This window comes from Microtus ochrogaster, chromosome 7, assembly GCF_000317375.1.
Source record: "Microtus ochrogaster isolate Prairie Vole_2 chromosome 7, MicOch1.0, whole genome shotgun sequence".
NCBI classification, from domain to species: domain Eukaryota; kingdom Metazoa; phylum Chordata; class Mammalia; order Rodentia; family Cricetidae; genus Microtus; species Microtus ochrogaster.
Window position 1 is genome coordinate 18,163,978 of NC_022014.1, and position 11,493 is coordinate 18,175,470.

An 11,493-nucleotide genomic window follows, 5' to 3' on the forward strand; every position below is an offset into this window, starting at 1 on the left:
TGTGTTCTGCAGGACACCACGGAATGTAAGTGTTGTTTAAAAGGGAGAGACAGAAGCCACCCATGGCAGAAAACCCTAACAAAGAGACCTTCCAGGGCGCCTCGCTCTGCCGCCCTGAGTTCTCCCAACCCTGTCTGTGAGTTCAGGTGAGACACAGAGCCAATGGGGCCTCTCACTGGTCACCATCTGACCCTCTCTCATGCCCAATTCTTACCCCAGGGAACTGACCTGCCTTGTCCCTGCGTCAGTCACACATTTGAAGCATGTAACTCCAAAGAGGATATCCAAATGAGACACGGGGTCAAGGTGCCATTGCTGGTCACAGCTGCATGCTCACCCTTTGAAGCCTCTGAGTGTCAAATGGGAGCTTCTTGTTTGGGCAGAATCACACCTTGCTGGTTCCATGGTGACGGTTCCTCTAGGCTAGGTTTTGCCTTCTAGCCACAAAGCCCCAGCACTCCTAAGTCAGGGTCTGCCCAGTACTGGAGACAGGTCTGATGCACCTTGAGTCTTTCCCCCCACGTGCGTATTCATGGACAGAACCCATCAGAACAGGGGTTCCGGTTCTGATCTCTACTCTGTATCATTCTCTCCCCTACCCCTCTCCACACTGTGATTTCTCCAGCCTGTTGAGTTGAAGAGTTTTCTGCAACTGTGGCCCATGAGCCTCTCCTCTCAGTAGCTGATGGTGGCGACACTCTCACCCTCTCTGGGCTCTCTCCCTTGATTTGAGGATGATTATAGTTTCCCTATGTGAAGGGAAGGTGCCGGATCAGGTCATGTCTGGCATGAGACCCCTTCAGATTCTAAGCACTGTGGCCGTACTATCTGCCACCAGCTGGAACAAGTTCTATATATACACCTGTCACATGCATAAGCCTGGCCAGAAGGAGGTGATGGAAACTGCAAGAACAGGTAGGAAAGCATTCTGCTGCAATGCCCACCCCCACACTAACATGTACCCAGACTCTCACCGTGGTTGCCCGAACTCTTAACCATTCTTAAGAAGGCAGAATGGCTTGTCTGGAAAGTTTCCTGTGTTGTTTTCTATTGTGGAGGCAGTAAGTCACTAGTAGCATAGTGTCATTTAACACAATGTATCATCTTACTCTCCTGGGAGGTCTGGCACCCGTCTCACTGGGCTGAAGCGACAAGATTGCATTTCTTTCTTGAAGCTGGGGGTGGGGGGAGGACGGCGACAACACCTCGTTCAGCCTCTAGAGGCCCACCATGTTTCTCGACTCATGGCCCCTTCCCGCTTATTTCAGGTTATCTAGGGCTGCTCCGTCTTCTCCCATCGCATCACCAGGACCCTCTATATCACATTTCCCTCCAACCCTGACCTCCCTCCCTCTGCCCTCTTTTGCTTTTAAAGGCATTCTGTGGCTCCATTGGGCCTACCAGGCAATCCAGGACAACCTGCTCCGTCGCAAAGTTATTCCCTCCGGCACATCTGTGAAGCTCTTCTTACTATCTAGGGTCATGAGTTCTAGTGATCAGATTGGAAACATCTTCGTGGGGAATTATTCTGCCTGTTGGGTCACATAGCCTAACGCCCTCATTTTTCTCAATGAATAAACCCAACTTGGGTGGCAGAGACCGACTTGGGTTACCCACAGAATGAGCAACTGTGTCAAGATGTACCCCTCAGCTCCCAGACTCCCAGCTCTGTTTGCAGACCTACCATGATGACTTGCTTAAAGCACAAAGGGCCAAACGTGATTTTTCTTTCAGTCGTTGCCAGACCAAGGAACTCTCTCCTGAGACAAGCTCACCCCTCCCCTCACCCAGCTGGGAAGTGTCCCACTGGTGGCTGAGCTGTGGAAGGACAGGGGTCTGGAGGCTGGCCTCACACTTGCTTCCATCAGTGACAGGAACAAAGTGAAATGCCTGTTTGGATAGCTAGGAGCCTGTCTGATGCCTCTGCCTTCTTCCAATTTAACAACTTCATGCATTTTTAAAAACTGATAACTGAAGATGCTATTTGAACTGCTTCAGTGGATTTCTAGCCTCCTTCCAGGAAAAATATAAATCAGGGAGAGGGATCATTTTGTGATGGGGCAAAGACTGTTCAGACACAACTATATTACTCTGGGCCTCACACGTCTATATAGCCCTTCCGATTCGGGGGTTCTGGCTTCGTTCAGTTTAGGGTAAGTCTATATACTTAACCTATTTAAATGTTCATATACATACATGTGTGTGTGTGTGTGTATGTATACACACACATATATAAAATTCAAAAAAGCAAAGCAATTCAGGTATCAATCGTTAACAAAAGATAGTCTAAATTCCAGTAAGTGACAAGGCGTTTATATTGCTGTCATTTCAAACAAGTGTCCTAAGAAATGTATATACAGATGTTTTCTGAGTGATCATCAGGGAGCGTTGGGTGTGTAGAGGACGCTCAAGCAATGTCACAGTCAAAGGGATCACTGGAAACAACACAAAGACTTGACGTTGAGGACAGTCCCCTGGCCCCATCTCAAGGCTGGATTCTCAGTGGCCTTGGAGGCTGAGATAAGTTGATTAATGAGTGGCCCGCGGCCTCACAGACAGAGAGTCTAGGAGGCGGCTATAGTCAGTGGAGCAAAAGGAATGAGTCCTTCTGTGTGCATCCAAGCTGTGCCAAGGACCGCACTGGCTGCGCACAGGCTGTGGCTTTGTTGTTTTTGGCAAAGTCACCAGAGTTATTTTATTTTCCTCTCTCCAGATTGAAGCTATTTTTGTGGCTGTTTTAACTGTGAGCATGCCTAGAGAGTAGCTTCTAGTGTGACAATCACAAATGAGAGACTTGAGTCCCCTGAGGGTCCAGCTCCTAGTAAGCTAGGGGCGGCAATGGGATCCTGCCGCCCACAGGTGTGGGCTTGCCAGGTGATATGTTCCTTCCAGGAAGCTGGGCTCAGCCCATCTGAGCAGAGAGGTCCAAGGAGAAGCCTGGTGACCTCGTCCTTCACAGACTTGAAACCTGTCATTCTTGGAAAGTGCAGCCCGCAGTGACTGGATTCCTCAGAGAGAAGAAAGGGGCTTCAGAGAGATCAAAGAGATCAAAGAATTCCTTCGGCAGGAGAGTTCTGCCATCCTGATCCACATAATGGGGGCCGTCCCCTTCCTGCATGGAGCAAGCTTTCTGGCAAAGTGGAGGAACAGGAAGACAAACAAGAGGCCGACAGCCAAAACATGAAGAACACAGGCCCACCGTTCATTCACCTCAACTGCTGTGTACCAGGCGTTTGCCCACATGATGTTTATAGTCTGAATGGAAACACTGACGAACATACAGGTAGATCTGGGTTCCAGGTGAAGGGGCGTGAAGTGAGGTATAAGCCAGGTCCCAGTTAGAATAGGCAGAGTTTAGGAGACTGGACCAAGTAAAGGACTCCAAAGAGAGACATGAAAGGGAGAAATGAACATGCATGCGCACATGTGCACGCAAGTACATAAGATCCTTTTTCCGTGTTTTTTTTTTTCTTTTTGCTTCTTGAAGCGTATTGATTCTTAATCTTGTTTGGATCGCTGTGTCATTTTAGATAAAGTGAAAGCTATGAATCCCCCTCCCAGGAAAGATTTTCACGGCCATGAGGCTGGGCTCAAGGCATAAGCCCTGGAGCCCATCTGTGGCCCTCCATGGCTCCACGGATGCTGCCCATCATCTAGAAAGTGCTGACTGATTTCCAAAAGAGCCCACATAGCACACAAAAGAGGGACCGATGTTTCTTCTCCCCGGATGGCATAATGACGGTCGTTTTTCAATTTGCGGGAGGGAAAACAAAGGATAGGGTTTGATCGATTTCATTTTTTTTCCTCCTTAATTTTTTTAACCCTTTGACCCCTGCTGCCTTTCGTGAATGGAGCCTGTTCTCACAGATGGCATCGCGAATGAGTGAGCAGAAAATGAACACGCACAGGAAAACTCAGAAATGGGATTTTATAAAATCAGTTTATGTATGTGGTGATGCTAAGGGCTGGAGAGACCCGAATACATGAACAGCAACTGTAACACCTGCTTTACAGATGTGCTCACAGCCTGGATACTAGAGGAGGAGGGAAGCGAGAACGTGATGTTCTTGGACGGCCATTGAAGCTTGTCATGCCCTTGCTCTTGGATTTTATTTGCTTTTTTTTTAAAGCAGGGATCCTGTCTTATTAGAGTTTCAAGTTCTGTGATAAGACATCATGAGCCAAAGCAACTTGTGCAGAAAAGGGTTTATTTCACCTTGCATGTCCCAGCCCCAGTCCATCATAAAGAAAGTCAAGGCAGAACCCTGGAGGCAGGAGCTGATGCAGAGACCATGGAGAAATACTGCTAACTGGTTTGGGGCTTCATGGCTTGTTCAGTCTGCTTTCTAATAGGACTCAGGACCACCAGCCCAAGAATGCACTGGCTCCTGTGGGGGCCCCTCCCCCACCAATCATTAATCAGGATAATACTCTCACAGACTTGCCTAAAGGCCAATTTTATGGGGGCATTTCCTCAATTGTGGTTCTGTCTTCTCTGGTAGCTCTAGCTTGTGTCAGGTTGACACAAAACTAGCCAGCACAGATGCGAAACGTGTGTGATTGTTCATAGAAAGTTCCACACCCTGAGAATGAATGCCGTGAGGGGTGCAGGGAGGTGGAATGTGGATGTCTGCACACTGATGTCCTCTGTGCCACATTCATTTGCCCAGTTTACCATCATGGTGAGCCACACTTTGGCTAATGGCAAAGAAAATCCTGCTTCAAATCTGAGCCATCCTAGTATGGAATGGGGACGCCTACCAAGTGTGACACTCTTTCCACACTCCACAGAAACCTGCCACTTTTTCCAGCTCCTTTCCCTCCCTTTCTTCACACCCTCTCCTCTCTCTCTGTTGACTGAGGTTTTCTGTCCCACCAAGTGCCACATCCATTTAGTCACCAAGAAACACACAGAGGTCTACATTAACTATAAACTGATTAGCCTATTAGTTCAAGCCTTTTATTAACTCTTATAACATGTATTAGCCCATAATTCTTGTCTGTGTTAGCCACGTGGCTTGGTACCTTTTTCGGCAAGGCAGTCACATCTTGCTTGCTCTGTGTCTGGCTGATGGCTACAGACTGAAACCTTCCTCTTCCCATAATTCTCATTGCCATACCTCTACTTCCTGCCTGGTGGCTGTTGCCCTGTCTATACTTCCTGCCTGGCCGCTGACCAATCAGCATTTTATTAAAAATAAATACAAGTGACGGGGTACAGACTATTGTACCACAGCATCTCTCCTTCTCAGCAAATAGTGAGAAGAATACAGTGCAGGTCTCCAGGTAGGTAGGGCCTGGAGGCACCCACTGGTCCCCTGAGGCAGCTGGAGCTCAATACACCCATACAGTGCAGGTCTCCAGGTAGGTAGGGCCTGTGGCACCCACTGCCCGCCCCTCCCCCCCCGGAGCTCAGTATACCCAGAACTCAGGAAAGCATACAAGGAGTAATTTCTTTTCCAAGGTCAGATTGCTGACTAGAGTAAAAACCCCATTGCTCCAGCTCTGGCCAGATCATGCTGGGTTCTTTCAGCTGCTAGATTGACAGATATGGCTGAGCAGGCAGAGGGTCCGACTCGGATAAAGAGCAGTTAGCATGATCTGGAGAGGCAGGGAGACTCCCCAAGACGGCTCAGGAGAAGTGATATCCACTGGAAGGAAAGCAGAGGCCTGGCACCCGGGTAGTTCTTAGCAACACCGTTGAATGAATCACGGCTTTATGCAAGGCGTCAGGACCCATTCATTCTCTCCTTCAGCAAACGACAACTGAGTGCCTCCCCAGTCATTCATTCGCACAGCAGCTGGGCCTTCAATGGGCTCATCCATTTGTTGAGTCCTCTGCTGGACTGTTCTAAATGCTGGAGACAAAAGAAACGCACGAAGTTCCTGCCCTCATGGTGCTTGCGATCTAGTAGAAGAAACTGGAGGTGTCTGTATATGTGTCTATGTGCATGTCTGTGAGTGGGCTCTGTGTCTGTGTGTCTGTGGGTGTCTGTGGGTATTTTCAGATGTGCAAGAAGTCACTGTTGATAGTGAGAATGGTAAGGTGGTGACAGGGGAGAGTGAGGGACCTCCTTCTGCTCTGGTTGTCAGAGAGTCAGTCTGAGGAGGGGAGATCTCCATCATTTTAAGTTCAGACAAAAGAAAGAACTAGTCACTCACTGAAAACTCTAACAAAATGACCTGCCTGGGAGCTGCCGAGCTCCTGTAGCTTATTGCACCCAAAGCAGAGCTGGTGAGTGAGAGTCTGAAGAACAATGAGGAAGGAGTGAGAAAGAGGGCTGATCTCAGGAACTAGCTGCCAGGACTCACCGCCATTAGATCAGTGTTTCTCAACCTCCCAAACACTGTGACCCTTTATTCCAGTTCCCCATGCTGTGGTCACACACACACACACACACACACACACACACACACACGGGAGAGAGATGCACAATACAACAACAACAAGAGTCAAGTAGACAAGTTTTCATGAGCAGAAGACTGTAGGGGCAAGTGGTCAGAAAATGGGGAAGCCCCACCTTGTAACCAGGGTACCTAACAGACCTGAACATTCTCTTAGGTTTGGGACCCAGCGCTCCTCTAGTTTCTGCTCTTAGGAGAGCTTGTGCACTGCCAAGCCTCACCATAAGCCAGACATTCATAACTTTGACCAGAGCACTCTCTCCTCATTACGCCTTCTCCATCTCCACCTGCCCCCAGTCAACACCCTAGCCCGAGCCTCCAGGGTCCCCTTTCCCAGACCTGACACTGCTCAACCTTACCTTGAACAGGCCTGAGGCCAGGATAGCAGTCTCCACATCCTTTTAAGAATTCTCTCACTTCCAGAGCCCCATTTTACCCATTCCTGGGCTCTCTTCCCAGACTAACTGAATGAGGCCCACTGGAGCTATCAGGAAATGCAGGTACAGGCATCTGAAGCTACAGCATCCAACATGGAGGAGCCCTGGATCTCTGAGCATCAGCCCCCTTGTCCGTGTATGGTGACTGTATACACTCAGGAGGTCAGAGTGACTTGGGTACAAAATGTCCTTCCCTGAATCTGTGTCCTTATCTACAGAATGAGAGGATAGTGGTGCCCACATCATTATTATTGTCCCCAGGTATAAATCAGGTAATGCATGGCACATGGTCAGCACAGGGTATTTGTGTGATTTAATCGATCTATTAGTCATCAATGTCACCTCTTAGCAAGATGTTTTATCACTGTCCACTTGGATAAACAGCTCCCTTGTTTTATCATTCATTGGCCAGTCCAGTCGTAAATGGAAACGGATCTATTTCATCAATTGTAGGTTCTCAGCCACTCCTCCAGTATTTGTCAGCAGTTTAGGGAAAGGGAACATTGGCTGACATCCCCCTAGGAGCCACTAACCATGCCTCAACTCACAGCTTACACAGAACCCAGTGAAAACCCTTGTAGAGGATGCAACAGTCTAAACTCAAGACTCATTCTTCTTACACGTCATCCTCCCATCACCTCTATTGCGGTACTGACTAGTTTTATGTCAACTTGACACAGACTAGAATCATCTGGGAGGAGGGAATCCCAGTGGAGAAAATGCCTCAAGACTGGGCTGTGGGCAAGCCTGTAGAGCATTTTTTTTTTATTAGTGATGGATGTAGGAGGTCCAAGCCCTTTGTGGGCAGGACCATGGTACTGGTTTCTATGAGAAAGCAGGCTGAGCAAGCCGTGAGGAGTAAGCCAGAAAGCATCACCCCATCCATGGCCTCCGCATCAGCTCTTGCCTTGCCTGAGTTCCTGTCCTGGCTTCCTTCAGTGATGAACCATGATAAGGAAGTGTAAGCCCAATAAACCATTCCCTGCCCAAGTTGCTTTTGGTCATGTTTCTTCCTCACAATAGCAGCCCTAACTACGACAACTGCTATTCTAGCCATCTCAAGACTGCCTGCCTTGCTCCTTTAAATACAGATGTCCCTGGTACCTGAGACAGGTCCTGTCAGTGAGGGCAGTGCTGCCTTCCTCAGAACTTCCCACATACTGGAAAAGGCACTCTGCATTTTGCTGCCCTCTAAACCCACTGGCAAGCTCCACTCCATCTTCCAGCCTCCTAAGGGTAGGCAGAGCCTTATGACTTTCTCTTACAAGAAGTGACTAGTTATTAATAGTGTCACTTGAATCTCCTGCCTCTAGAGGGCACTAAAGAGCAAGGTAACCAATAAAGCAAGACACACACACAGAGAGAGATACATACATACACCCTCACAACAACGACACCTACGACGATGAGAGTGGACAGAACTTAGGGACGGGACACACCCCTGTGGCTCTTCACCTACAGTCACTCTGCATCACCTCATGACCATGGGATATGAGGAGACATCAGAGTAAGAGTTAAGGCTATGGTGGCTACAGCTACAGAACTGCAGAAAGTAAGCGGCTCCAAGGATCTTTCCAAATATGCCAGGGGTTCCCAACACCAGACTTTTCTAGGTTTGCCAGGTAAAAATACAGACGTTCCCAATTAAATTTGAATTTCATATACACAAGTAGGTTCTTCAATATTAGTATGAGCCAAACAATATTTGAATTATACATGCATATTAAAGTTACTCGTGTAGCTGAAATCCAAATTTAACTATTCCAAATTGACCCTATTTTTTCTCTGTTTTGGCTTTTGCTAAATACGGTGACTCTAAACCCAAACTTTGTCAGATATGGGGAAGGTCGGTACTGACCTTATCCCCTTTTGTGATGGGCATTTTGGAGTCCACCTGAAACCAAGCCCAGGTGAGCGTGTGAGGTGAGACAAGAGGAGGCTCTGGCTCCAGCTGGGTGCCTGCAGACCTGCAGAACGCTGGGGAACATCTTACACATCAAGTTAGACTTTTATTAGTTGGCTTGTCTTCCCAAGCCTGTGTCAGGAACAGAGCCACACTTCCCAGTCAGCGGTGTGTGGCTTGGTCCATCCAGAGAGGATCTTAGAAGTCACAGCCATCCACCCAGTCACTGAGGTCCTTTCCCTGGCAGTGATGCCTCCAGGCCTCCCTGTGGGTAGAAAACAAGGAGGAAAAGAATCCACATTAGCAGCCAGGTGGTGGTGGTGCACACCTTTAATCCCAGGGATCAGGAGGCAGAGGCTGGCTCTGTGTGCTTGAGGCCAGTCTAGTCAATCACAGCTACGCGGAGAAATCCTGTCTCTAACCACCACCACCCCCCACACACACACACACAAAATCCACATTAACATCATCCCTTGGTGCTATTCAGAGAGCAGGAAAGGTACCGGACTCTACACTGAAGAGAAGCAAGGTTGCTGAGGCTAAGCAAGGGACTAAGAGGATGGGAAGCAACAAATAAGCTGAGCTAACCTAGAGGAGGTGGCTTTTAAGAAAGAGAATAGCTGTTAAAAGTCAATATCTAAGATCGCGAATTATAAGCTCACTGTCCTTTATTTATGGCTAGAAACCAAATATGAGTGAGTACATCCCATGTTCCTCTTTTTGGGTCTGGCTTACCTCACTCAGGATAGTGTTTTCTATTTCCATCCATTTGTACGCAAACTTCAAGAATTCCTTGTTTTTTACTGCTGAGTAATACTCTAATATGGGCGCCAAAATGAAGGCGAATTTAATTAATCCAGGCCAGTGGGTACAAGAAGACAATTTTAATATAAAAGCACACTCACACACCCGGAGTTCAGCGATCCACCGTAAACCAAAAAACAGGAAGGGCCCCAGTCCGCGCGTCCCAATTAATTAGTAAAAACATTCGTCCGAGGCTGTCCCACCCCAAAAGGTGGGGTCTCTCTACATCTCCCCCTTTTGTCTAAATAAGACAGAACTAAACTAACTACAACTATAAACAATAATAACAAATAATAAATATAACAAATAATATGGAGAACAAAAGTTTTGTCAGACACTCTATCACAAGAAGTCTAAATAATGGCAATGGGTTTTTGATCCTACTGCACATACTGGCTTTGGGGGAGCCTAGGCAGTTTGGATGCTCAACTTACTAAACCTGGATGGAGGTGGGCGGTCCTTGGACTTCCCACAGGTCAGAGAACTCTGATTGCTCTTCAGGCTGATGAGGGAGAGGGACTTGATCGGGGAAGGGGGAGGGAGATGGGAGGCGGTGGCGGGGGGGGGGAGGCGGAGATCCTTAATTGAATAATAAAATTTAATAAAAAAAAAGTCAATATCTAGCTGCCTTATTTTACCATTGAAGATACAAACTAGTATGCTCAAGCTCACCCGTGTCCTCGTCAAAGGGCTAGGAGCTGGAATCTGGAGACTAGGCACAAAGCTCCTTTCCTACATCCAAGCACTTCTGGGGACAGTGAGACCACCGTGTATGTGTACAGCCCTTCACAGTCTACATACCACCATGCCCTTCAACAACTTATAACTTCTTCCCTCCTGTCCCCAGCTGGCCTAGAGGTCGATTGGGTCAATAGTATCTCGTCTATTTTCCTAAGGAAAAACTTGGGCTGCCATGTACACTTATACACGGCTGTATGCACATTCAGCATGTCTTGATTGCCAGCCTAGGTCTTTCCATAATTGACTACTATACTCCTCTTTTGGGACCATTCCCCCCAAGTGTGCGTGTGTGTGCGTGTGTGTGTGGTGTTAGGCTAGATATCAACCTAGATTGTCATTTCTCAGAAAGTGTTCACTTTGTCTTTTTTAGAGACAGGGTCTCTCACTGAACCTGGAACTAACTTACTAATTAGGCTAGGCTTGTTGGCCAGTGAGCCTCAAAAATCTGTCTCTACCTCTCTATGGTGGGATTACAAATGACCAGCTTTTAAACATATGTTCTCGGGACCCAACTCGGGTCTTCACTCTTGCATGACAAGCAATTCTCATGGGCTTACCTGTCTTCCCAGTCCTATCACATCTGCTATCTTGAGGAAGATAAGAAAAGAACATAGGGTCCTAGAGCACAAAGTTCTCTGGAATCCCAAGGTGTGAAATCTAGTATCCATTGTGATGTCAATGTCAAAGAGTCCAGTGATTAATAGTGCATCAGAAAGGCTTCTAAATAACTGTCAATAAAGACAGGTTGATTGTCTATTGCATTATTGCATTAGACTATAAGATACCTGAGGACATGGACAGGTCTCAGCTATCTCTGGAGCTCAGCATCTACCTGGACCTTGCAAACCTGCATCCCCAGTGCATGTGAGTGGACAGGAATGGACAGCCTGGCATCCCCAGTGCATGTGAGTGGACAGGAATGGACAGCCTGGCATCCCCAGTGCATGTGAGTAGACACGAATGGACAGCCGTGTATCTCCAGGGCTGCATCCAAGTGCATGTGAGTGGACAGGAATGGACAGCCTTGCATCCCCAGAGCATGGAAGTGGATAGGAATGGACAGCCTGGCATCCCCAGTACATGGGAATAGACAGGAATGACAGCCTTTCATCCCCAGTGCATGGGAGTGGACAGGAATGACAGACAGCCTTGCATCCCCAGTGCATGGGAGTGGACAGGAATGGACAGCCTTGCATCCCCAGT

The 11,493-nt window shown here is 47.9% G+C and overlaps 1 protein-coding gene across 1 annotated transcript in view; it reads right to left on the reverse strand.

Moving 5' to 3' along the window:
• Positions 1-8,943: 8,943 nt before the first annotated feature.
• Spaca3 (sperm acrosome associated 3) overlaps positions 8,944-11,493 on the reverse strand; it is a 5,761-nt gene continuing 3,211 nt past the window's right edge. The window contains exon 4 of the mRNA XM_026780985.1: positions 8,944-9,010. Coding sequence (XP_026636786.1) covers positions 8,944-9,010 — 67 coding nt within the window. The remainder of the gene's footprint in view (positions 9,011-11,493) is intronic.